General features: G+C 36.5%; 1 protein-coding gene across 17 annotated transcripts in view; it reads right to left on the reverse strand.

Annotated features, from left to right (window-relative positions):
• Window positions 1–27,463, reverse strand: part of LOC117237187 (TLD domain-containing protein 2) — a 303,806-nt gene that overhangs the window by 36,259 nt on the left and 240,084 nt on the right. For 8 of the 17 annotated variants that reach the window (XM_033500913.1, XM_033500916.1, XM_033500915.1 and 5 more), the window contains 10 exons: window positions 14,843–15,068; window positions 11,577–11,731; window positions 11,090–11,482; window positions 10,791–10,997; window positions 10,347–10,706; window positions 10,115–10,266; window positions 8,997–9,167; window positions 7,916–8,082; window positions 6,695–6,730; window positions 5,701–5,863 (listed from right to left, as the gene is read on the reverse strand). In XM_033500913.1, the coding sequence (XP_033356804.1) occupies window positions 5,701–5,863; window positions 6,695–6,730; window positions 7,916–8,082; window positions 8,997–9,167; window positions 10,115–10,266; window positions 10,347–10,706; window positions 10,791–10,997; window positions 11,090–11,482; window positions 11,577–11,731; window positions 14,843–15,068 (2,030 nt within the window). Of the gene's footprint in view, window positions 1–337; window positions 1,411–3,873; window positions 4,044–5,700; window positions 5,864–6,694; window positions 6,731–7,915; window positions 8,083–8,996; window positions 9,168–10,114; window positions 10,267–10,346; window positions 10,707–10,790; window positions 10,998–11,089; window positions 11,483–11,576; window positions 11,732–14,842; window positions 15,069–27,463 lie in introns of those variants that run through there. The other 9 variants (XM_033500914.1, XM_033500926.1, XM_033500919.1 and 6 more) reach the window with 7 other exon arrangements.

The raw sequence follows: 27,463 nt of genomic DNA on the forward strand, positions 1-27,463 counted from the left end.
ATAAACGTTATGTCGTGTTTTAAAACCTATTGTGAAACGAGATTACACAAATGGATATTTGTTCATTGATTTCTCAAATTAAATTTCAATTTTCTTTATCCGAATAAATTGTTTACCGGATAGTTTAAGGTAACCCAAGGTAACTTCTTCGTTCAATTTTTTGATTCTACGAAATACGCGAATGACTTCATAGCTTTGACCAACACTGTAAATAAATGAACATTACAATTAACACGATATTCTTAACTATCTATATCTAACCATAAGAAATACATTGAGTTACCCAATCACTTAAACATTGAAAGTAAAAGAGAAATCGATTTCACCAGTTTACTACCTTCGATTAACGAACGGTATAATGTTCTGCACGGTATTCGAGAGATTCTGGTTGTAAATGAAATTCACCACGTTGCTGACACTGCTCAATCCCCAATTCATTTTGCTGTCTTGTTAGGTACGGTACTCGTACGCTCAATCCAGTCGTCTCTCAAATTTGACTTTCTTTAACAGATATCAAGACCGTACGAGGACATTTCCTATTTCCTTCAATGACCACGCGGTTCTTTTTTCGCACAACGTGATTTCAATTCCAACGAAGTTCCAAAGTTTCGCGTTATACAATTCTCTTTAAAACACATCTACAGACACCGAAATAGTTTCGTGAATTTCGAGGTTTCCGCTTTAAACCACTCGGCTGCGCTTTAAAACTTATTTCAAAAAATATCGCAAGTTGTAACACTCGGAATCACTGTTAGACCGATACGCTTTTGAACACTGGACCAGCTTCACAAATTTGATTAACTTTGCGTCAAACGACTCGATCATTCTTTGAAACCAACACCGAACTACTTCGATAAATTTTGTACGTTTAGCTTGCAGCAACTCGGTTATTCCTTGAAACTTGCTTGCAGAATCACAACAGGTTGCACCGGTGAAGAACAAAGCGATTATGATGCAACCAACGAGGATACCACAGAGGCACTTGTTAGAATCACGTCGCTCGACTGAACAAGAATTAGACGAGTGAATCATGCAGAATTATGTATATTTATTACGATTAGCCAGCACGGTGACGTAAACTTGTTGCAGCTGGTGCAAAATTTAACTGATTTTTTAAAGGCGTAGCCGTCACGAAGTCGCGATATCGCGAGTTACACGTAGTCCAAATGTTATTTCTACGAGGCGTACGAATTAAAAGAGAGGAGTCAAACGAATGCGGAACACAGTCGGTTCCAAGTGAAATTTTTTACTGCGTACAAAAGCGTTTTATCTGTTTGACATTGCCCGTCATTGTTCAAAGCATGTCGATTAGGTATATCATTATCACCTGTCCGTTATCGCGACATCCAACTGTTGCTACAATAACTATTGTTTAATGTTTCAAAGGCGTTTTACGTTAAATAAGATCATTTCGATCATTAGAAACTAGCATGAGTTAATAATTACTGTAATTATAAACAAACAAACAAAATTTTAATTGAAGTTTAATCGTGCGGAATTAAAAAACAAATAGCCTCTTATCTTACTGCTCTTATTATCAAAAACACAGAGTATTAATAGATTTCAAGGACAACGATTATTATCGAAAAATTGGCGCTACAAGCTTCTCAATTTATATTTCAATTTATATTGCAAAAATTATTATTATCCAATAAAGTGTTACGTCTACTTTTATCTATCGCCACTCTGTTACGTGCTACGTTTACAAAATTATATTAACATTCTCAAAACTGAATTCTTTTTAGTCGGTGAGCAAAGATTACCTCTTATTAATTACTTTCTGTACACGATTGGGTCTACTTTATTCGCTTCTAATTTATAATATTCGCTTCTAAATCTTAGAAATCCGATCTACGCAACTTCTAAATCCCAAACCTGGCAATCTACAAGAAAAGCTTAAATCCTTGACCTTTTCCAATCTACAAGAAACTCTTAAATCCTTAATTTCTCTCTGTCTGTATGTCTGTCTGTTTCTCTCTTTCTCTCTTTCCCTCCCTCCCCCCCCCCCTCTCTCTCTGAACCTGAAAAAATACAAGAAGAATTCCTAAATTCAGAAACGACAATTATACGTGTAAAAAATTCCACAAACTGCTGTGCATTTCTGGTCTCCAGAGAAGTGTTCTTTTTTAAATAAGCCGACCGCAATCAGAAGATGAGAGAACTGCCCATCATCTTGTATTTGTTATACTCGTCTTAAGTTCGTCCATCGGAAGACCGCTTTGTACACAATCAGGTAACAGGAAACAATTTGAATATCTGTCTATCTAAGACGATGAAGCGAGAGATTAGCGTAAAACGTCGTTGGGTTTTTTACATCTTTTCCATTCGCGATTCCATTTCGCCTAAGACAATTGTACAGGAAGCTAGTTATATAAAATTACATAAAATGGCACGTGAAATAAATATACGAAACTTTAATCAAACCTGTTTGATTTTAAACGATTCTTTGTCACATTTATAATTCGATTATTCATTATTATATTTTAGAACAAATATTGATGAGATAAATGTGCTTGTTTTCTTATTTGCATAAAGAATTAAATCTTGGCTGTATATCTGATACAACAGAGCAATCTTTTTAAATATTTTTTAAAATTAATATTTCAATTTCACGATAGACAACGACGAAAACGTTGTTTAGTCATAGACACGTAGTAGTATAAGCGCGTTTAAGACAATTTTAGAAACAGCTGGAAATTCTGTCCTGATTCCAAGCAAAAACTAGTTTAAACGATTTTTTTAATGAGCTGGTGTTTTATAATCATGTCGATTAGTAACTCAGTGAATTCTTCGGGATCTTTTGATGACAGGTGATCGATATTTTTTATTTCACTGCTATGCGACAATTGTAAATATTTTCACGATCCATAGTTCAGGAAGCTCTGCTCTAGACGACGTTTCAGGTCAAAAGTAAAACTGCCAGTTGCGCGGAATGAAAATACGCTTCTGCGTCGTGTTACCTAATTTCCCAATCACGTGACGGCTACCAGACACTGTTCTTTCGATTTATCCCTACCGTGCAACACGTAGTAATGCTATTATAGTACACAAAACGTTCGCCAGGTCAGAAACATACGTGTAACGCGATGCGAAATAGTTGTATGTTAGAACGCCATTTATCTTGATGTTTATCGTCCTGATCTCTCGTATTTTTATGTAAATTCATATAACTGTTGATACAGTGCAAGAAGGGAAAGCCACAAGCTTAAGTTTAAGAGATTTGTTTCATTGATTAAGTATCATAACGTGTACTTTACTTTCGAGATTTTATATATTTTCATGCATTACGTGCTTTCGCGCGAATTTTTACACGCAAAAAAAAAAAAAAATTCTCGTGATTGGCATAAATATCCGCAGTTTATTTACAATAACATTATTCGATTGTAATCCACGCGTTCCTGCTCGCTGGAAGATTTGATTTCAACCCACGTATTACTAAATGTTTATTCTTCGTTGTTGTTAAACATAAACAACGCTAACTATAGAAAGAGCGAATGAAATTAAAAGTTGAAGACATAATTTTCAAGAACGTCAGAGGAAATTAATTACATAACGTCCAAGGATAACTTGCTTATACATATAACAACAGTTCACTGATTTTCTTGACTAAGTCTCATTTTTCGCTTAAACAATAGTCGTTCACGTCAAGGTAAGTGAATTCAATTCTAGAACTATCAACATTTTGATTCTATGAATGGAGTGCAGATAAGTAGAGTACCTAAATCGTATATACAGTGGCGAATAAAAGAAAGTTCAGAGGACATAATTTTACAAAACGAGAAGAAAGAGGAAAAGAAAAAGAAAAATGAGAAATGAGGATGTCGTACATGTATCTAACATGTAAATGATTTTTATCGATACGATGATAAATACTTGGTACAAAAGTTACAAATACTCAAGTGCGTAAATTCCAATTTTTAAATTCCTTTCGCTCGCTGCTGTAACTATAAGAAGGGAAACGTGATTTTCGCACGGAGTAGAAACGATTTTTCGAACGATTCGTGCACACGGCGTGATTCCGTCGCGTTTTCTTCGCCAGACTAATATCGCGAACGCAAGCACGCAGAGGAAAAGTTACGAGCGTTAGAAGCATTCGATGATACGCTGAACACGTCACGTGATAACTCGCACTCTATTCGCGTGCACAGTGCACGCTTTTTTATTATCTAGAAGTAATCAACGCCGTATTTAATCTCACACGCTTCCACGCTATTTATCTATTTTATTCAATGTACTTGCTAAACATAAAATGAACAATTTATGGATTTACTAATTACTACTAATTTAATAACTCGATGTTTTATCTATAATGTTACAGAAAAACAGTGTGTCAGCTGCATTTGATTATAGCGAATAAAAATTTAAGAGTATTTGATACTTCGTCGTATAAAAACGGTATATCTAATATGCGATTGATAATACGCGATGTGAAAAAGTTTGCTGAATTCAATCATCAAGTTATCAGAGTAGAAATAAAGTATTCGTGCGATCGAATAAAAATTTTCCAACCATAGTAATGTGCAAAGAAACTGTATATATTTATACGCGTTACCTAATCAGATAACAATATAAATAGATTTAACGCAATGACCACAGATTACATATCGCTAAATCAGATTAAGCTTTCAATTAAACTTTACGTTCTTTTTCGTTTACTAAAATCAGAGCGAAATTAAAATATACGAATTCCGGCTTAAAAATCACCGTTACTAAATTCGGAATATTGGCAATTCTCGAGAAAAGATCGCGTTAACGCATCTTTTTTTAACAATTTTATTAGCGCGAAAGCATCCGCTAGTCCAAACAGCTCGGATCAATAAAACGAAACGCGGCGAACGTGGGAGAACATTGAACGTTTCACGATGTTGACAAACGTAAAAGCGATCGTATAAATAGCGAACGCGATGGCTGTCTCGAGATCTATTTTGCGATCTCTTGCAGCTGACCACGTGCCCCGCTCGTAATTTTTGGCCGTTCTATCTCGCGATACGTTTAAATTTTCAAAAATAACGCGTTGCCCGGTTTCGCAATTATCTTCGTTCCGCTCGTTCGGCAAAGTTGTTCGAGAATATTTCATAGCGGCGTGGCGATTAATTTATCGTCACTTCCGTTGTCCAAGGCTCCTTCCGTGAAATCGACGATGATACAGGGAAATGGCAAGAATAGAGAAGGATGGGAAACAGACCTTTAAGAAACGATTCGTGAGAGATGATTTACGAGGAACCGAATTTCTCTTGAAAATCCAAGGTCCTACGATTTTCGGTATTCACAACGTATACTAAGATTTTTCGTGTCTCGCGCTTGTATAATGAATGAAACTGAATGTTTCTCAGAGAATCTTGTTTTAACTCTAGAACTATGGCTCTAACGCTAAATAATGCGTTGTAAGATTTTCCTGCGATTACTCAGAACAGATGTTCTTGGCACGATTAATGCATTTTGTTATACGTATTTTTCATCATACTACCTTAATTAAATCATCTATGTACGATAAATATTAATCAAGCGATTAAAGATAGAAATCTTATGATGAAATTCAGAACTTATAATTGATGAAATATTTGTATTAATTGTTTGAACATTTAAAAATGACTAAAGATAGAATTTTTGGAATAAAGTTAACTTTTGTAAAAAGAAATTAGGAAAACTACAGGTGTTATAATGTTTGTAGGCTCGTGAATTGCAACGTGTTTTATTTACCTGTTACGCGGTATGCTGAACCAGTATTCTGGCCGCAGCTTCTTCTTGCCATAGCTCATAATAGGCGTCGAGCGGGGAATCTTCTTATCTTTGGGCCTTCCTGTTCGCAGCCTCAGGTACAGTGGAGGATCCTCGCAAGAATGGGCTGGTCGTGGTATAAGCTCTACATAACGCGACAGAACAATTCATTATAAAACACATTATAATTCTCCTATCTCCGGAATTAATTATTTTACTGATTCCTTTGATATTCGTTTAATTATACGATAATAGATACACGCGTTTGCGACTTTTCTAGTGAATTTTCCGACAAGACACACAATATTTAGATACCATTAAATACATTCCCTTCAAATAAAAAAAAAAAAGAGAGAAGTAGAAAAAAATAAGGGTCATACAAGAAGCTCGTCTTTGAAGAATATTTTAAAAAGCATCGCATTAAATATCGCAGACAATATTATCGGAAAAATGTCTTTTTTGTATAAATATTGTTATTTATATATTATAAAAATGGGATCGTAAGACAAACGTACAAATCAGAACACGGTACAGTTACAAACACGAAGAAAACGGGCACAACATCGCAGGAGAGCAAAATTACGTGATAAACAGCGTGAAAAAACCGGAACCACATCTAAACGATGATGGACAAATTTCGAGTATATTGGCGACGTGAAAATTACACAGATTACATATTTAGAGAAATAAGTGCATTCGTGTGCAGGTGCAGTGGCAGAAATGAAACGGAACGTGTGAGTGAAAAGTTCAAAAATGTTTTAATTCTCAAGGGACAAGACAGGTAATCGTCAATGGTGCGAAATTCAAATTGCATGATATAATTGGAGATGGAAAAAAAAAATGTTGCACAAAGAAAAAGAACGTGTCGAACAGGTGACAACGAAATAAATAATGTAAATTAATATAACGTTCTGTGGAGATATGGTGATTTATACGAAAAGGGATATAAAAGCAAGCTAATACAGTATGAACCTACCGAGGCCTTCGAGTTCGGGAAAATTAGGTGCTTGGACTAGAGAGGGACAACAAAACATATGACATTACTGCATTAGTATGAATTCATTGGCAGACGATCGTGAAACCTATTCTGCTGCTTCATGATAACTTTAAGTTTAATTATATTAAATTAGCAACTTATTCATAGAAGTTTAAGCTACTATTATATCATATTTTATTTTTAACAGTATAGAAGATCTTTACTTTGTAAACATTATATTCTTTAAATAGATGCAGCAGAAAGGGTTTCAAAATCCTGAAGACATAATAATGTTCCTCGTTTAAAATTAACGATAACGAGGTTAAGAATGAAGGGACTCAAGTCTAAACTCTGTGACCAAAAAGTAAAAAAGACAGTGACAGAGTCCAAACCCGTACGATCATGGTAGAATCGGTGTTCCTCGAATCTGTGTCAGGTATTTAAAATACTTGGAACAATATCAATTCGATATTGTTTCTTCGAAACGGTGGCACAGATTCGTGGAACAACTTTCACGGGTAATGACACACCGAATACAAGATGTAAAAACTAGTAATGACAAACGAGTAAAATTTGAAAACCATACAGAATAATATTGAAACTACGTTAAACTTGTAATAATGTAACGTAAGCGCATTTGGTTAGATATAATCATTGTCCTTTCCTTTAGTCTGTATTGGCGATAAGAGTTAGGTGTGAAGAGAGAGATATATATGTAGTCGAAATCGAATCCAAAGGCGCTCAAAAATTCGAAGAAAAGGATAATAAATGCACTAGCAAAATAACATCGTTTAAGAAGCCGTCTATACATACGAGCGAGTGCAGTGCGTGGAATGTAATCCCGTTTGCCATCATTTATTCGCCGTTTTTGTTTTTTCATGTATTCGCGGCTATGTGTAGTTAATTATAGAGTTATCGATCCCTTGAAAGGGTGTTTCTTTGTTGACGTAGTCTCTTGCGCGCAAACTACCTAACAATAATAACACGATAAAAAAAAAATAGCTATTCCATAACAGAAATAATCATTTCTTTAAAACGGTCGACCAACAAAACGAAACACCCAGTAAAGGACTGAAAAAGATACTTTGCGTGAGCGGAGTCTGCCACAGTATATCTTACAATCATCGAGTTAATCATTCCGAAAAGATATATATATATATATGTATAGATTGAAATATATCATGTTCCACGAAGAAACTGATCGAGTTCCGGGACACTTACTGTCGAAACTGACGAACAGTTCGGGCATATCTTCAACAGAGACCATGCTACGATAGTCCAATCGAGGTGCTGTGGCCAATGTTTTGTTACTTCGGTTACTGTCCACGCTGCTGCTACCTGACGATGTCAACGGTTGCTGTCTGATGAATGTGCCCACGGAAGACCGTCTGAAAGGAAACCATAAGATTACTAACGATTCATTAAATATCTGAGAGATTGCGTTTCAAAATCACGAGCACACGAGATTCTCTGTTTCGTGTTCCCTGCAATTTCGAAGCAGTGTACACTGAGTAATATATATGTTGCAACATGATAAATAGCGATTAAATCATGGGGAGATGATGACATTCGAGATAAATGTTAAAATTGTATCCAGCATGTATGTACGGCGAAATAAAGTCGGATGGCTGCTCGGGGATACTAAAAACGCTGTGTTCGACTGATCGGTGAACCGTGTGTTGTCTGTAAGCGGTACTTGTAAAGCGGTATATATATATATATTTTTTTTTTTATTTGGTGTAGTTTCTGAAAAGATGGTGGGGCACGTTTACCTGAAAGCAAGAGAATAAAAGATGCTGATCTTTCTCAATCTCGAGAAAGGCTTAACAGAAAATTAAAAACTCAACTGAGAGACAGGATAGATGAAAGACAACAAAGTATAAAGTGTCATACGTGTGAAGCTTGAATAAGTGGAACTTACGAGAAACTTGAATTAATTTCACGTCCTACGAAACAATAATCGTTCGTCGCTCAAAAAACTGGTAAGAAATGATCTTGCACGTGAATCTCACGTACTTAATTATAGGAAAACAACAAGGAACAACAAACTAGACATCTAAGAAGATAAACGTTCAATGAAATTAATATAAAATTCAACAGCCCAATCAGAGATAAAAAGAGTAAGAAAAAGATAGAGCAAGAGAAAGGGAAGAGAGAAGAGAGAGAGAGAGAGAGAGAGAAAGAGAGAGCGAAAGAGAGCGGAACAACAGTGGGCAGATACGAAAGAAAAATTATAAGGAGAAAGTGGATTTTAACGTGGATACATTATAAGTTGCTGGTTCATGACCGGGCCCAAACTCACCCCATAAGCCCTCCTGGACCAGGTGAAATCTGAGGGTTGCTGGTGTCCTGGGAGAGAGAGGAGGCGGTAAGCGGAGGTGTTCCTCCGGCTCTACCGCCCCCACCGCTCTCTTCGCTGGGAGTTTTAGCAAACAGGCCCGAGCTAAAGTCACTCACCAGGTTGATCGGCGAGCTTATATCCACCACCATTACATATTCTTTGTTAGTCACATTGGAAACCATAGTTAAGCTTTATGTTTAACACAGATTTACCATCACAGTCTGATTGGTCATACTGGTCTCAAAATAGCGGAAAAAATAGACAATATCCTTAAAATCCTTTTGAGCCACAACTTTCTTCTTTACTTACGTAACTACTAAATAAAATTAATCGCTAAAGGTCATTCCAGGATAAGTTCTTATTTCGTGAACGAAATCTCTAGGGTGAATGTATTTTTTACCATTGATAGGTATACGCCTTCAGCGACAAATTTATTGATAGCATTTTGTAAAAAATAAAATTTAAAAAAAAGGAAGAACAAAATTGAAAAAACGGACTATGATGGTATAAGGTTATAGAAGACAACGTCTGGACTGATTGTGAGTTGGAAATGTTACACGTGCCCATTCCTTTGATTCGTTTACTCCGTTCAGAAATTCGAAAAAAGGATTATCCCAAAGCGCGTTTCGCAAATGCAATAAGCTGCTTGCATCTACGCGCAAATTTCTAATTAATATTCTATATTATAATAAATGAGGGTATTCATAGCAAAACTTGTTTTTCGAGATAGAAGTTTTACCAAGCTTGTGTATCATCATATATGTAATTCTGTTTCGTTATGAATAGCCTCAGATATGCTATAAATGTTACTTTAAGTTCTAAAAGATTTCAGCAGAAAGCAACCACATGAAAAATAAATGTTACACCATATAAGGAGGCTGGAACATTGAGAACCTTTCCTGTATATAGAAAGTATGCAAATTTCTTTTTCATTGAATTACTCATTCCTAACATACACGAATAGTAAAGTAAAATATAAAAGCGTATTATATTAATTTATAAAAATTATTGTACCATATAAATTACAAAAAAAATTCTTATAAAAATTTTATAAACTTAGCAGGGCTAAGTATTATCACCTTGAGAAAACTTTGCTGAAAACTGATGAATGATGAGAATCCGCGCTATTAGGAAGACTCGAAACTTTATCAGTTCCAGATTTACTTTCATCTTCCTTTTCGCCAGTTAACCCTTCCATCCATGACAGAGGATATGATAATCGTTTTAACATCTGAAACAAATTACGGTAAGTATTAAAATAAGATACAGATTACATCAAAAAGATAACAAAGATATAAATTATAGTATTACCTTATTTCTACGAGTCTCTTGTTTATCGTCGTCTTTGTGTTCCTCATCTTTCTCAGGTTCCTCCGTATTATTACTGTCTAAGCTAAAAGATACAGAACTTGCCTTCTTCCTGCCGTTAATGGCAGGACCACTATCTACCGAATCAGTTGTAACGTTCGTCGGAGCAATAGTAATAGGAGGGACCCAATCTGAAGATAAGACAATATCTGCGTCTGAATAAACTTTCTTTGTGGGATTTGGTTGAACTACTGGGAAAGAGGGATTAGGGTCACGTATGTCAATACCAGAGTCGTGGCATGACAGTTTGACTAGAGATCCTTCTTCGCCTTCGGGAATCACCTTCGACTTCGCGGAGTCCACCTGAAAATATCAACATTCATTACATTTTGAATTTCGATTAAGAATAGCATACTGAGTTTTAGTGATAACGAGTAATTAGTTTACTTTGTCAGAATTTAAAGAATCTTGTTGTTCATCCTCGATGGGCCATGGATATTGATCTTTGCTAGGAACTGGCCAGTGATGGTCAAGCATAGAACGTCTACGCTCCTCTAATGTTCTACTTGCTTGACCACCACCGCTCACAGCTTTAGTCTCCTTCTCTTTCTCTTTCTCCTTCTCTTTTTCTTTGGTTGTTGTTGTATCTTCTTCCTATGAATCAAACAGAAAAAAATTCAGTTTATTATCTGACAATCATCACATTACAAAAATGTAGTTAGTGTTTAATATTTAAATCCATGTACATTTTGAAGATTAGTAGGAGTAACGAGATCTCTCTCAAAGGCCTTTGGAAAAGCATCTCCATCTCTCTCAGCACAGCTGCATACATTCTCAGTATCATCCGCCGTTAATTCCGGAAAATTTTCCTCCTTTTCTGGTGACTGGCATTTAATATTTTCAATTGGTGAAGGTTTCTTCATATAATAAATTTCTGGCTTCTTATCTAAGTTTCCAGATTCTGTATGTCCAACTCGCATATGTGCAATATCATAATAAATTGCAGCATTTACTACAAATTCCATTGGTGCAATAACACCGTAAGATTCAGCTCCATGTTCAATTACAAGGGGATCAGAAACATTGGGATCAAACATGACTGCATTTGGCGTAACTAGTAACACTCCACCAACAACACCCTATGAATACAAAACAACAGTTTAGTAACAACATGAAGTCATTAAAGAATGTAAGAAGCTTTACGTTAAATGTAAATTGAATCATAAACCTTACCTGACCATCTGTAATGTGACGAACATTAATTTTCAAAAATCTTTCTTTAAATGGCTGTTCCTCCTCTTCTATCACTGTATTGGTAACACTAAGAGGTGTTTTCACTCTTTCATGGCTTGGTTTCGGTGACACTGGCCTCAAGTTGTCTAAAAGTTCTAGAAAGAAAAGTACGATGTTAAGCATTCAATTATTTCATTAAATATACAACATTTCTTATAGCTAAATAAAGCTTACCCATATTGAGAAAAAAAAACAGAAATTAGGTGGTCTGGTACCACTTCAATATTATAAAGGAATGTAACAATTATTTCATAGTATTTAATTATGAGAAATTTAAATCTTGTTTCACGTGATATAACCTTTAGGTAATAGTACTTGGCCTATTACGAAGAACAAATAACAGTATAACAACAACATATTTTCTATGTTTACAGTAAAATCAACGTTCATTGTTTTTTTTTCAATACCTGATAGGTTATGTTTGATATCTACCATAACGAGATATGAAAGTTGTATACGACCGTGCGCCATATTCTTTCGTGACATCGTATTTACATCGTGACGCCGATCAGCTGACGTCTTACTAAATGTATACATACGTTGAATGACAAAAGAAAAAAACATAGAAATTAAGATATGAAATCGTGAAAGTTTGCAAAATCTTTGTAAACATACCAATAAATATACCACAATTGTTTTATTTTATATCAAATCATTCAAAATATTGAAATTAATTATTTGCGAATAAGCATATGGAAATGAATAAACTAGCACTAGTTAATGAGTTACGTATAATTATCTATACGTCCTTAAACATTCTAACAAAAAAGAAAATACTAAATCGCAAAAAATACAATAAAAAATTTCACTAGGTTGAATCCCGGCTATCGACTGAAATGTTTATCAAGAGAAAGAAACATAGAATGCGCGGGAAACAGACTAAGAAAACAAGAAACACAGTTTTCTCTGTATATCGATTCACCATACAAATTTTCTTCTTGTATACATTCGACTACGTAAAACTACACCACAATGAATCTGTCTATGATTCTTTCCTTTTAAGTACATACATACTTTGTTTTTCTGACTTCATATCCAATCGTCGATTCATTCGATTTTACGATCATATACTTGACAGGACTGTGTAAAGTGGCGCCATCGAATGGTCAACTTATGTTCTTTTCTCACCGCGAACTGCGACGTCTTAAAAACATCTTTAATACATTCGATATTTTGTATGGTCAGTTTTCCTTAGAAGTTAATTTCGATAAACACAACCGATGTATTTTATTGTTCGTATAATTTCGTCACGCATGCTATTTTTAGTCTTCTATTACTACGTATGTATTTTGCAATAGAAACCGGCAACCTATCAAACAGGGTTATAATTTCACCTATGATTAATGGCCAATGGAAGTATAGTGGTTTAGTATTGATAATAAAGCCAATGAAATTTTACATTTTGAGGTAAATTTTAGAAACTAAAACGATTCAATCACGTTATTTAGCAAAAGATGATGAAATCGTAAAGGAGATAACATCTAACATGTATACTAACACTATGAGTTTGGAAATTCCAGAAAAAGTTAAGACCTCAGCATGTAACCAGTTAGTAAAGCAGGCACTATGGCTAGAAAATTGTAAAAAATGATGGGCGAGGATACGCGGCGGTCAGAGAATAAAGAGCAGGAGGCTGGCAAGCAGATACAGTACTGTATGTAGATAAATAAATAGTATACGAGTACATATATACCTATATTGCGGATGTACATTATTTGTATGGTTTTCAGTGGCCACTGGCTGAACAAATTTTTCTGCAACTTTTTCGTGAAAATTTACAAAATTATCATGCTATTTTTAATCCCTGATCCGCATAATTTTGCGAGCTATTGCATATGGTAGGTGCAATGATTCTCACAACAAAGGTACTCGTATCAAAACGCTGAATCGTGCAGCGAATAATGAGAAAGAAAAATTCGATAAATCGAAAGGAAAATTGGCGTTAACGTGTTTCTATGAATAATGGAATACAGAACCTTGTGGCGTTCGGCTAAGACGGATTGAGTCACCTGGCCAAATATCAAAATGAATTAGGTCTCTGCTATATCTGATTGTACATTGTACATACAAAGTGCCGCGTAGAATATTAATACGGATCTATTGCACACGCTGGATAGATAAGACCTGACGCCTGACTCGTCATATTAACGTCTTCGAATATGCGCTTCGTATGTAAGCGACGTACTGAAACATTTTGCTGGTGTTAGATCATATGTAATGGAACGTTAATGAATTCCACAAGTCACGTGGTGAATTTTTCTATTCATATGGTACTTTTTCGTATCACCTTCACCTAGTTACATATTATACGAGCGACATGTGATACAGTTCGGAGAAAATACAACATCAAGTATCCGAGCGCGTCATAAGATAGAAATTGAGATAATATCCTGAAATAGAAGTATAGGGAACAGCCTGACATTCGAATTTCCAGTGGAATGAAATTCTTATCTCGAGATCAGTTTTGTTTAAGTAAAGCTTATATTCTCTACTGGTCTCGATCGTTCTACTTCAATTTCGAATACTGTAATACATTTATTGTATCTCCCTATCGCTAATATCTTTATGATTCTTAACAACATATTTGTTATTAACGTTTTAAAGGTTGTGTCAATTAAAAGAGCAATCAAAGACAAACGTACACGTGGAAATTACAATTGCAAAAGAGATTGCGTAGCAAATATATTAACATTAAACCTTCAAATCTCACGCAACATTGGTCAAGTTATCGTCAGCGTTGTAATATTTAATTAGGAAGTAAATATAGAATCATCTCGATTACCTATTCTTTTACTAAAGTTAATTAAAATCAGTTAAATAAAAAATATGCAGGATTGAGAATCATAGCTGTATATAATAAGAAGAAAGGATAATACTTTCAGAAATTGAAATACGTGGCTAAATTTAAATTCCTGAAATCTTAACTTACACCGCTATCATTTTCATCATTCGTATTTAAATATTTACAGTAACTACAAGAAGCATTGATTTATTTTCAACTGAAGTGCTTTTTTATCAGATTCTGTTTCGTCTTCATGGTATTCTGTACCTGGACCTGATGAATCACTTTTAGTAAATGCTATAATAGATACGATGCTAAATTTCTTATATAATAGCTATATTTGCTTTCTGTAACCACTGTGAATATGTAAAAAAATTAAAACAAAAAATACTGAACAAGATAAATAGGTAAATAAATAAATTGCCTTTTTCTTCTGGAGGTAGGTCATCCTGGGACTCGTGATCGTGGCAAGGATCCGGACTAGGTGCGTCGGTAGTTCCGCCTTTTGTTTGACCTTCTCCTTCCACCGGTATCCACAGTTGCTGGCCGGGATAAATGAAAGTACTTCCGAGCCTGTTAAATTTGCTCAGCTCGGATGGCGTTGTATCGAATCTCGCGGCCACGGACGTCAGCGTGTCCCTATCACCCACCTGCGGCAAAGAAAATAGTCACAAATTACACGATTAGTCTGGCATAATAGAAAGACCAGTTCGATAAGAAGAGAACAACAAATGTGCCTTATTGTCCACGACGAGATTAATTACGAGCGGGGTTTTTAAACTACATTGTTCGACGTCTTGCATCGTTGATGAAAGATAATCTGTTTTTATCTTATATAATCTATTTTTATGTACAGAGAGAATGTTCATTATATTGTTACAAGCATAAGGTATATTTCGTCTAAAAGGTTACACTCGCGTCAGGACTTATTACCATTGATAAGTTATGTCGTAAGTCATTGATTAGCTTAATAAGCGTAGCGAATTCTGTCTTTTAACATGCTGGCTATAAAAACGAATTTCAAGAATATTCATTTCGGTTTTATATCTTCCACTTAGATTGTGTAATTTAGTGAAATTTAAAGAAATCGAAGTATTTACAACATCGTGAAAGATATAAAATTTCTCTCTTCTTTATCAAAACAATTGATAGAAAAGTTAGCCATGTAGAAAATTCAAACTGTTTCCGAAGTGTCATTCTCTTTTATTTCAAGCCAACTTTCACACCCTCTATCCAGTGGCAGGGTAACCAACCCTAAATGCAAATCACTGGCCACGGTTGCGTGCGTATAATAGGTAGTGTGGTTCGCTGAATCGATGCGGGTTGGCCGGGAAGCCAATCAGGGATCATCGATCGTGAGAAAGGGGCATGCATCGATGACGATCGTATGTCTGGACGCGTCGTTGACGTGCCAGCTGGTGGTAGACCGGTTTAGAACCGAGCGAATATCGGTGAAACGCAATTTCACGGACCGATGCCGATGCAACGTCATAAGCCGTATCTAGCGCCTCAATTTGCAAACGTCTGATGATCATACTCGATCGAATCGTTCGCGGGTAGCGGCTCCATTTCTACAGAAATATCATATAGCTCTATTTATCCATCATTAATCTCGTGGATGATGCTAACACATAACTTTATTTCATTTAAGTGTAATTTGAGCAACTAAGACGTATATTATTATGAATGAAAATTATCGTGTGCAAGTATAATAAATTAATTTCTAAACAAGCTGAGCACCATTTCTCACTAAAGACGAAAAGAAGAAAATAGTAAAAAGATTTTCTCGCCAATAATGTCGCGTGACGATGCAGATGACGTTGTTGTAAAGGTTGTAAAATGAAATTAAGGGAAACCAACGAAGATAAGAATGTCATTTCGCGATGTGCCGAAGAATGCCTCGTGGAATTTTACAGAGCCGACGTTTATGCAATGTCTAATGTCGTAACACGGCCAGAAACGTATAACGTAATGTGCGAGGCAGTTCCTGAAACATAATACTAAAATGTTCGCGTAGCGGTTCACTGCAGCGTCTGTACGGTAGCACCGGTATCATCTTGCAAGGTTCCCTGCGACGTTATGGTGCAACGTTCTGTGAAACGTTACCTGTCCTCGGTGCTTCGACGTCGTTTAAACGTTTCGTTTCATCCGGTTGTTCTCTCTGCCCGTTGCAAAGCAAAACGAACGAGCGGAAAATTGAATTTACGCTTTCATTTCAATTTAATTCCGTCGGCCTCTTTGTTGACCATAAAACGATCAGCAAAAACACGATATTCCTTCTGCGTCGATTAAAGTGAAACAATTATTTTTTTCTAAAAGTAATTCTAATTCTTAAAACGTTGTAAAATGGTGAAATACGTTATTCCTTCTTATATTCTTGTAAAGTGGGTACATATAATATTAGCATAACTAAACGTATCTACCTATCTGGTTAGGTAATGATTTATTAAAATTTATTCCGTTTATTTGTCCCATTTATAGTACCGATATTGCCTATACAAAAAAAATTACGAGAATCTCCAGAGAAGATTAAAAAGTATTTAAAAAAGGTACGCCCATGGAAACTATAAAAAAAAAAAAAAAGGAGAGAAAACTTATAATGATATCGTTGCAGTGTTCGTTAAAATAATTCTTTTCATTCAGCTCATTGAAGCTTCTCGATCATATTTCCCGTTCCATGACAATCGTAAATATATTCACGCGATGGCCGTAAGAACTATTATGCTATTTGCATAATCCTGCAGAAATGGTGTGCAAGGAGATATCGGGTAACAGAAAATTGAATTTCTTGAAAGAGGGGCTCGAGAACGGTCCATTCGCCAGCACATTATGGCTTTTATGCAAATCTGTGTCCAATGACCTTTAAACGCAGCTTGTCTAACGATAGTTCGACATTTCGTAACAATGCATATCCTACTTGAATGAATGTTTAATCAACGAACCTCGCTTTAGATTGTATCTGGTTTAATTATAAGTTTATGGTGATGTATCGTCGTGTTACCACGGTGGTTCACTGAATTTAGTATGCTACGTCTGATCATGACGCGACACGATCTACTGTGCAGTAGAATTTAGACGAGCACGCGTTCCAATCAAGAACAGACGGAACGTCTGACTATAACGTGACTCGATCTACTTCTGCGTTTGACGATGTTCCTCGATGGGTCTAAATCATTTTATGGAATTCCGACTCGAAATATGGTTTTTGTATCGAGATGAATATAAATTGCCTTTGCCATGAGTATCTGTTAATATTGTGTTATGCTATTTACAGCTTATTTGTTACGAAAGAGTTTTCAATTTTAGAAGTTTCTTCGTAGGTTTCAGTAAATTCGTACGTACAAGTATCTTTTCTATAACAGCGAAACTCTTTTTTCTCTTTAAAATCGCATTTGACATTCCCAAACAAACGTTATTCGTCGATTTATAGAGAATAATCTCATTATAGAGGTTTATAGACAGACTAGGGGATCCTAGCAAAATATTTGATGCGTTATGTCATCGATACGGTTGCATAACTTACAATTACGAGTTCCTTATTTACAGAAACTACGTCCACCACGTTTTCGCGATTTTTAGGATTATTTCAATCGAGAAGATTAATCGAGAGAGGGGGAGAATTCGTAGTTATAAAGTCATGAGTCCTCCGAGTAAGATCAGTCAAGAGAAGGAGTTGTTGCTAGTGCGGCTTCAAGTTGAAAGATCGACCGAAAAAGACAAAAAAAGACACGGATGGGGTGGTGAAGCTTTTAAGCCGAAGAAAAAGAAAGAACGCGAGCCAAGAGAAGAAAAAGGATGATGTTTCGTAAAATGTCAGAGTAAGAGGGCAACTCGGCATTGTTTCAGTTTCTGCGTCTTGAGCTTCAGTGGTTTTCATCGAAAAAATTTCCGCAAACTTTCAGAGAATGGAAAGAAAAATTTATGGAGAAGAAAATTCATAATCTACTTCCTCGTTTAGAGTTTCGCTTGCTCTTTTATTCAGGAAGATTCGTATCATGTCAGACTCGCATCTAATCCAAATTATTGCGTTCTCCTACAAGAGCGCCAACAATGCCACGAAAAATTGAAAAACAATCGATTACATTTCAATTATTGGTATGTATGTCGACTGTATTAATTTTTAATTCAATTTGCACCGACGTGTATATGTTGCGAGTAAATTTTTATAACTATATTCGAAATATCGATACTTTTCAATTCAATTTATATATTTAATGCGACAATATATTCCCGTATCGACATTTAACGCATATTACCGAAATTGCCCAATTAGATTTTCGATTCAATCCAATAATCCGCTTCTGAGAAAACTAACTAAAAAGTATTTTGCAATAAGCGTAATACCTGTTTCGTCTGAACGGCTGTTCTTCGAAACGGACAATGTTCTAAATGAAACAAGAAATCGCTTAAACGGAGAACATTTAGAGAAAATATTTTCAGATTCACTGTCTATCGAAGACTGGTATTTTGAGTATAATATTCTATTTCTTTACTAATTAAATTATATATTCCATGTTATGTTTATTGTATAATACTTATAACATTAAATTTATATACGTGATTTATTTTCATTTTTGGATTTTATTTTGACTGGTATATTTCTAATTTAAACCTCAAACCATAAAGGTGGGTATTTCATGTCCGGGCTATTTCGACCAGGTTGAGTTTCTCCCAAGGGAGTAATCCCCGGCTGGAAAAGGTTGTCTGGAAAAAGTTTTACGATAACCTTAATTTAGAACGTTTGAGGATGTCATATGAATTTTCTGTGATCTCTTTAACGTGTATTGTCTATTCAAAAATGTATCAAATAAAAGATCTACGTTTACAGTTTGAGAGTACTGTAAAACCGTTTACAGTCCAAGGGTTAATTGCAAGTAACAATACCGATAATATCAATATTCTGCTTCTAATATTACGTGTAACGATGCTCTGGATATTAATACCAACACACATCGATACAAAATATCGACACAATTCAAATATTTCGTTATCACTACCACGCAGTTTCTCACAGTTCGTTTACCAAAATCGCCACTTTCCGCACTTCGTGGTCAGATCCTTTAGACAAAATCTCTATTTTTTGGCAATATAACCATTTCTAAACAGTCATATCATCGACACCGCGACTGCCCAAATGTTGACTTTCCAAACATTCGCTCAAACACCCGGCCGAGATCTTTTGAGCCGCTGAACGAGCCAGAAATTATGCTAAGGCTAAATAACGGCGGGTTATCTGCCACTATATCTGCAGGAGTTTTACATGTATTATATCAACAGGTATTATACAAAACACAAATTGAATTGGGAAATCATAAAATTAAATAAGCAGATTCAGAGCCAACGCAAACTATCGTAGTCATCTATAACCTAACGATAAATAATACCGTTTAGCGGTTGTAAAACAATTATTTATAGCCTGGTGGACATAAATTTAACAGATTGTAGCCTTCGATGAAAGATGAAATGAGCACCTCTGATAGATGCTTGGCGTCGAGAGGGAGAGCTGTCCCATTCACAAAAGATCGGCTAAGAAAGCATCCGTTGTCCCGATTCTTCCCTCTTTTCTTTTCTTTTGTAGCCGAGTTACCTTCGTCTTGCGCCCTTCCACCTTCCTATCAGCTTCTTATTCAGGGTCGTGCGCCGCATTTTCGCGGTTTACGTATCCGATAATAACTTTGCCTGGCCTCGAAGCTCCGCATCCCGATGCATCCTCTCTGTTCGTTCCACTTACCACAGTTATCGTCCTTATCTTTCGTATCAGCTTCCGTATCATTGGAGGCTATTATCCGACGATAAGACGTTACAGGTAACGAGGCGAGAGTGGAATGCAATTATCCCTCGCCGACAAGACAGGGCTTTGCCTGTCGGCAACTTCCATCACCATCGATTGATTAATTAATCGACGAACAGGATGACCGCTTTTGTTCCGTTTCATTAGGTTCTTGCATCAGGCCACGTAATTCTTGATCCACTGTATCGAGATGGTGTTTTTTCCATCTTTATGGAGTGTCGGAGTTTCGCAAAAAGAAAGCCGAACAAGTTCTCTGAATAATTCATGCGACGTAAGGAATTCAACATCTTTTTAAGCGATTTATTCCAGAAACTTGGAATTATTCATTTACCGCGGTATGAGTTACGAGCGTTAGAAACACGACAGCGAACGACGGAATTAAGTCAAATTTTCTTCGAAATTTTCTTAGAAGAAAATCCAATTTTTCTTCGGAACTACGAAGTTTTCGAACAACCCAATATCTTTAGCAATAATTTAGAAGCGTCTGGATATTTATGGACGATGTGTCTAAGCGACGAGAGACGATTGTTAATTGGAAAAGTGGGCAAGAAGGAAAGACGTTTGGAGAACATCTAGCGCGAACATGTCCGGCATTCAGACTGCTTACTGGAACGTGTGCAGATGTTTAAGGAAGGCTGGTTCTGCAGAAGTCGCTGCCTTGGATTGGTTTAGATGTGCGTGTGCTTTGATTACTCGAGGGTACCGAGATGAAGCGGTTAGAGGTGAAAAACGGCTGGTACGAATTAAAAGAAATTTTTAGAATCTTCTTTAGTATGTTTAGGTCCTTAGAATCGGAAGCCTTTGAAAGTTCAAAGGAAGCTTCCAGGGTTTTCGGATTTTTCAGAATCTGCAATTGCCGGACACAGTGCTGCTGATGACTTCGCAACTTCCGGAAGCCTTCGAGTGTCAAGAAGATAGCAAAAATATGAGTCCTTCGATCGAATCACACCAAGTACCTAGATACTTACGAACAGTAATGTACACTTGTTAGGGAAGTGATACATTTACACTGTACATGAGAGTGTGTGTGTAAGGGTTAGAGGGCGTCAAGGTCTTAGTGGAGACAAAAGACTGTTGCCAGATGTTAGAAGAATCTAGCATAGTCGGTTGGCGACCAGCGTGCGTGCAAGACGTTCTTCAGAGAATAATATAGATGTATAACTGTTGTGTGGGAAATATAGTAAATAATTTGTATTCCCAAATCCTCGAATTTCCTAAACAACACTAATTTTCTCGTAATACTTTCAACGACCGCCAGCAACTGCGATACGATCGAGTGATTCGTTATCCACAAAGGAGCATTTTAAGTGCGATTTAAAGAGAGCTGCTCGTTTGAAGCTACTCGGACTGTGAAATCGTGGCTGAAAAGGCAGCTTTTGAAGTGGCTCGCCTCAAAAAGACGATCCGTCTTCCGCCGCAAACGATGTCATCGGGACTTTTTTTCACTCCCTTCCTCTACGTAGTAAAACTCAACCGAGCTAACGAGTGACTCGCGGCCGACTAAAAGCGGAGAGAGACGATGACTCGGCGAGAACTCGCGGAACGTTGCTTTTCAGCGGTCCAGGATAGGGGGCGAGCATCGAGCGTGCAAAAATCGAGCCACGTAATAAAGTACGAAGAACGATATGGTTGGACGAGGGGCAGAAGCACCGGGTTTCATTTAAAAAGTCTGTCAAGTGGCAGAGAAGTCTCGAAGGAGTCGTTCACGCTCGACAAAACTGCGAGGAGGAGCAGAGAATTTGTCGATGTTCCTCGATGGACAGGGAGGACGAGTAAATTTGCCATTTACCAACGCGGATAGATGTTCGTTATATCTTTCGGTTTATCGCGGACAATGGAATTTTTCCAAGTTGAAAAATTAAATTACTCTGACCGAATTCGCGAATCTTGCTTTTGATATGGCACTCGTGTTTCGCTCTATGTCAAATTTAATTGAAAAATTATACCAACTTAATTCGTTAATTAGTAAATAGTTCGTTAATTAATTTAAAAATCAATTTGACCAATCTTTGGTACCTTCGCAACGCTCTTTACGACGCTATAGTAATTTATATAGTAATTCTTAATTTATCCGTGTATCAACACGGTCCGTTGCAAAAATAATCGAACTTCTTAAGATTAGGAAAAATCAGTGACATCGATATGAAACTTTCGTGGAAATAAATCCTTCGTTATAGCAATCAATGTCAGAGCAGAGTTCGTTCGAAAATCTGGTTCCGTTGCATGGTAATGCACCGTATCAATCGTGCGGCGGCTGTAACTTCTTTTCTTGAGAAAAAAAACAAACAAATTAGAATGTTTCTCCACCCACCAGTTCGCCAGATTTAGCACCGTGCAATTATTGTTTATCTTCGCGGCCACAAATGACAACTAAGGGGAAACGTTACGACAACATTGGAGACATGCGGAAGGTTGTGACAAGCAACCTGAAAGTGACAAGAATTCCACAAAAGGACGTGCAACGATTATATGACGCATTAGTTAGTCGTTGAAAAATCATTATCTCGCCGCAAGAGGAATGCGTGTTGAATAAAATAGAACATTTTCCTCAAACCAATGCGTTTGTCTTGTTATCTTTAAAAAGATCGGTTATTGTTTTTGGAAAGATCGCATATACAGAATGCGTGCAAAATCACGGTACGGGCGACCGGATGATGATTCTACATCATCAAGTCGAAAAAGGAAGAATAACGTTTCTTCGTTTAAGGCTTGGTTTTCGACAAAAATGAAAATCTATCAGGTATCCGTGTATTAACCGCAAGTTTCGCGTTATGACATTTCTGTTTCAGCTCGTGTCCGTATTATTAAACACGGACAATGTCGCGATTTCTTTCCTGATTAACGAAATAATTCTCAAAAAGTGCCAACTTTATCCTTATTTACAGAATCATTGGAATTAAACACAGAATAAAGGAAAGTAGTAGTCGATATCGGAATATAACAGGAATAAATAAAGAGGGAAGAGTAACGACGCACTAGATAGACCAATTTACAATAACAAACTCGAGTAATTTTCTACCTAAATATTGCAAGCTCTCAAAAATTGAAAAATCTCCTGCTATCCTAAAATCTCCAAGATTCCTAAAGATTAAGAATAACAACTTCGACTTTTGTATCACTGTAATCCCCAAGTATCCCTAGAACAGCAGCCAAAATATCCGGATCTCTTTAGATTCACGTCGATTCCCCTTGTATTTCGTTCAATACTCATCGAATACCATCCACATCGACCGTATTTCAGTCGTGGCAGTGCATCGACGACAGATAAGAGGACCAGCTGTATTACTGACATTAATCGATGAGCGATGTGAAGGGCACGGGAAACGTACAACATAAACCAGAGGTCTAATCGGTACGGAGCAACGACGATTACACCAGGATGCACGGATTATAGGGCAATCATAGTCGTTTCAGTACCGTTGCCAGGGATAATGGAGAGACCGGCGGATCGAACGCGAGAGAGCTCATGAGAACTTTCTATAACGGTTCGAGTCACTCGATCTCTCTGTTGCCTACGTGTTTATGTAACCACTTACGTGCTTGTTATATGCAGAGTATATCTGTCGATATTAAATTGCTATCTCGAAGTATCGTATGTTGCAGTCGAGTAGTCGTGAATCGAGCAACGATTCGGATTTTCCGATCTAGCGATAGGATTCGAAGCTTCGAAGTTTAGAAAGTCTCGAAACTGCTGGAGCCTAACACGATGTTATAATTCTAATCCACTAAGAGTCAATGACCCCTTAACGCGGTATTTAGTTTGCAGCTTTCTTTCAATCGATTCACATCGTCAGATTCAGCATTTTTAACATTGTCACTACGAAAGAAAATTTCAAGAATTTGCTCGATACCCTTTTTGCCATTGTGTATCTTCCACATAAACTTCTCGATTTTATTAAACTTAAGGCAGTTGAAGCATTTCCCTCGGCTGTTAACGGGCTAGGTAAATTGTTGCACCGAAGGATCGCGCACGTTTTGCTTTCGAATGGTCGCGAATCGACCATCGAGATCAGATTTTCCAAGGGCTACGGAGCGATGTTGCTATCGTTTAACGTTGGTTTCTCTTTTCAGAGAATATAATGTGCGACGATCGTGAGCAAGATAATCTCGAGAAAGGTATTACACGAGCAGCGACGCGAATCGTTGATAGATTCGAAGAAATCCGGATCGCTTTTTCCTTGAAGAGATTATGGACATCTATATAGAGCGACACCGTGCATCCTGTATATAAGATAATCGCCGAGGAAAGGAAATTAGAAGGGAAACTATACCGAGAAGCAATCATGCCTCTCCATTTGCGAGTATGCTAGCGCGTATGTCCGAACGTTCCGGAGAATGAAAGTTTGCTCTTTCACCAATCTCCATGAATTTGAATTTTACGAGACACGATTGGCATACGTGTATGGAATAAATTTCAATTTTATCGCTAGCCCGCGTTAAAATTGCGAACAGATGTATAATTACGTAAACGAATCGTACAACTAATTCCTGAGATCCTAATCACTGAATGTAAACAAATATTTATACGGTGTACTCATAAAGAGTACTCCGTATGTTTCTAAGACACAATCTATCGAAACAAGAAAGCGGTACAAATGCAAACAAGTGAACCATATACGATACGTAGCGTGATCGTTTCAAAATAAATTGAAAGTTGTTACAAAATAATAAAAAATCACCGTCTATTAAAAAATAAAAATCAAGATATCGCGATTAAGTGCGATTTAATTTCACACGTACGATACAATCGAGGCCAGAAAAAGTTGGCCAAAAGTGGATCATCTGTCTGTAATAAGCAATGCTGTTGTCATAATGACCAAGCTACTCTAGTAATATCAAAGTCGAAGGTACTAAGATTAAATACGATTTAATCCCAATTTTAAATTCGACCACGGATATTGAAAAGGATCCAAGGTGCATTATTTATCGATACGACTGATCTAATACTGAATTCTTTCGTCAGAATCGCTTTCATAAGAATCGTGGCGATTACCACGTTAACTCTTTCTCTCCCTCCCCTGCCCCCGTGAAATGTCGTATCGATTACCAGCAACGCGCGTGTATATACGCGTTCGTCGAGAAAGTGAGCGTCGATTTGCGAAAGGCGTATGTGCACGCTCAAGAAAGCATAAGCGTGTCATTATGCAACCGGAGTCCAAGTGCTTGGGTAATTTAGCGTGCGTACACACCGACCTGCGTTTCGTTCAACCTGCCTCATGCTCGTTTCACCGAGCCAACCTTGCGTTACCAATAAACGCTATATATTCGCGCCAAAAACCTCGGCCAACGAAATCGCAAGTAAATTTATTCTACGAGCTTTCAAAATTATCTCTCCTTAGTCTTCCATGGCTTGCAGTCACGGAGAGCGTATTATTATTATTCGTGAAAAGCGATTTAATTGTATTATCGACTCATCCCCGAAGACTCGTTCGTTGTCATATTGGGCGTTTCTTCGATTTTTTATTTTTATTTTTTTTTCTTTTTTGTAATAGAACTCCTTTTAAGTGGGTGAGAATTTTATGTCGTGGAAGTATAAGTTTGAGGAGAAGATCACTATAGGTAGTAACAGCTTTGGTATTTTTTAAGTTTCGTGTCCTTTCTTTCAACTTTGCAAATTATTATATCTCAGGGATCGTTGAAAATGAATAATAAAACACATTTGACTGTTACACTATCGTAGTGAACCTTCTCAGGTTAAATAGACTTTTATCGAAATGTAGATAGACGAATACATTTATCGCAGGAATGTAAACAAATTCGAGGGAAATTATCATAACACAGAAGGCTTCTGTTACCTTTTTCCTGTCCATATTTCTCTTCCCTCAATGTTGAAAACTATGCGTACAATATTTTACCAAGTGTTAATAAAAGTTCTTTGAATGTTTATCTTCTAAACATCTGTTCGCCACTCGATCAAGTTCTCTAACAATATTTCTAGATTCGGTAAATTCTTATATCAAATAAAATATGCAAGTTCGAAGATTACGATGATAGTGGCGTTACATAGTTAGATAATCTAAAATCATCGATCACACGAACAAACGAAGAACGTGGAAATGACAACAGCGAACGATTAAACATTAGGAAGTGTTTCACGCGCAATAAATTTCTTGTCTAAATAAATATATAGACAATATTTCACGCGGTATAAAGATAAGAAAAGAACATACGCGAGCTGTAACGGTTTGATAATTGAAGATGAACGAGAATTTCCTGATATTTGCTGGTAAACTATGTGACGATGAATCATGCTCGCTAACTCGTTGAGGCACGTGAATTTCATCAAATGTGTTGGCCAATAATTCTTCTGCGCTTTGATCTATGAACCGTGTTCATAGTTAAGTAAAAATATCTTATTGTAGACGTTTGAAGAATTAGGAGGAGATTCTTGTGCAACAAAAATAAGAGCAACGGATTTCTATGAATTTTGTTTAGGCTAACTACTGGTTATGTGGGACCAGATCCTTTTCAGATGTATTCACGATCTTGAAGTACAAATGTAATTTTAATTTCAACTCTGCTCGTCATTTATTAACTTTTTAAACTGAGAAACCGATAAATCAATTTTTGACAGAAAAGCTCGTTCACTTTGTTCGAAATTTCTCCAAGAATCGAAGATGACATTTTTATTTGATTATTTACTTATAATATGCATTTAAACAGTATAAACTCAATTTATCCCCTGGAAAAGTTCAATTTTTCTTCTAAATACACTAGAACTTTCTAATCTTTTATTTATTTCTTTTTTTTTTTTTTCAAAAATAGGTTCGATATCAGCGTAAATTATAAGAAAATTTCTTAACTTCTGCATTTTGATGATCGTGACAAATGCTACACTGCACGCCAACAATGGTTACACTGTCAAAAACGGTCACAAGACCTGTACGTTATACGATAAATAACAAGAAAAACAGAAATAAAAAAATTAGATTCGTACATCAAGACTCTCTATTTTCATTAAAACGTCTAATCTAAATCTAAATTAAACGTCTAAATCTAATCTAAACTTCCAAAAACGTCTAATCTCACACGATCGGTAGTTGCTTTAAAAAAGATTTGTAAAAGTCACTTGGTTTTATTGTCGTCAACACTAGAATCTCATCTTAAATTTATGATCAGAAATTCAAGTAGCAGGTTAACTCGTCTCCCTTCATTTTTAAGGCGAAATGTACGAAACGAGTTTATTCGTAATCGAACGTGTTTTTGATCTACTCTTGGAAATTTAGGCCAATTTATCTCTGATAACTTTTTCGC

The sequence above is a fragment of the Bombus vosnesenskii genome, unplaced genomic scaffold, assembly GCF_011952255.1.
Source record: "Bombus vosnesenskii isolate JDL3184/JDL3185 unplaced genomic scaffold, Bvos_JDL3184-5_v1.1 scf7180000013361, whole genome shotgun sequence".
Classification (NCBI taxonomy): domain Eukaryota; kingdom Metazoa; phylum Arthropoda; class Insecta; order Hymenoptera; family Apidae; genus Bombus; species Bombus vosnesenskii.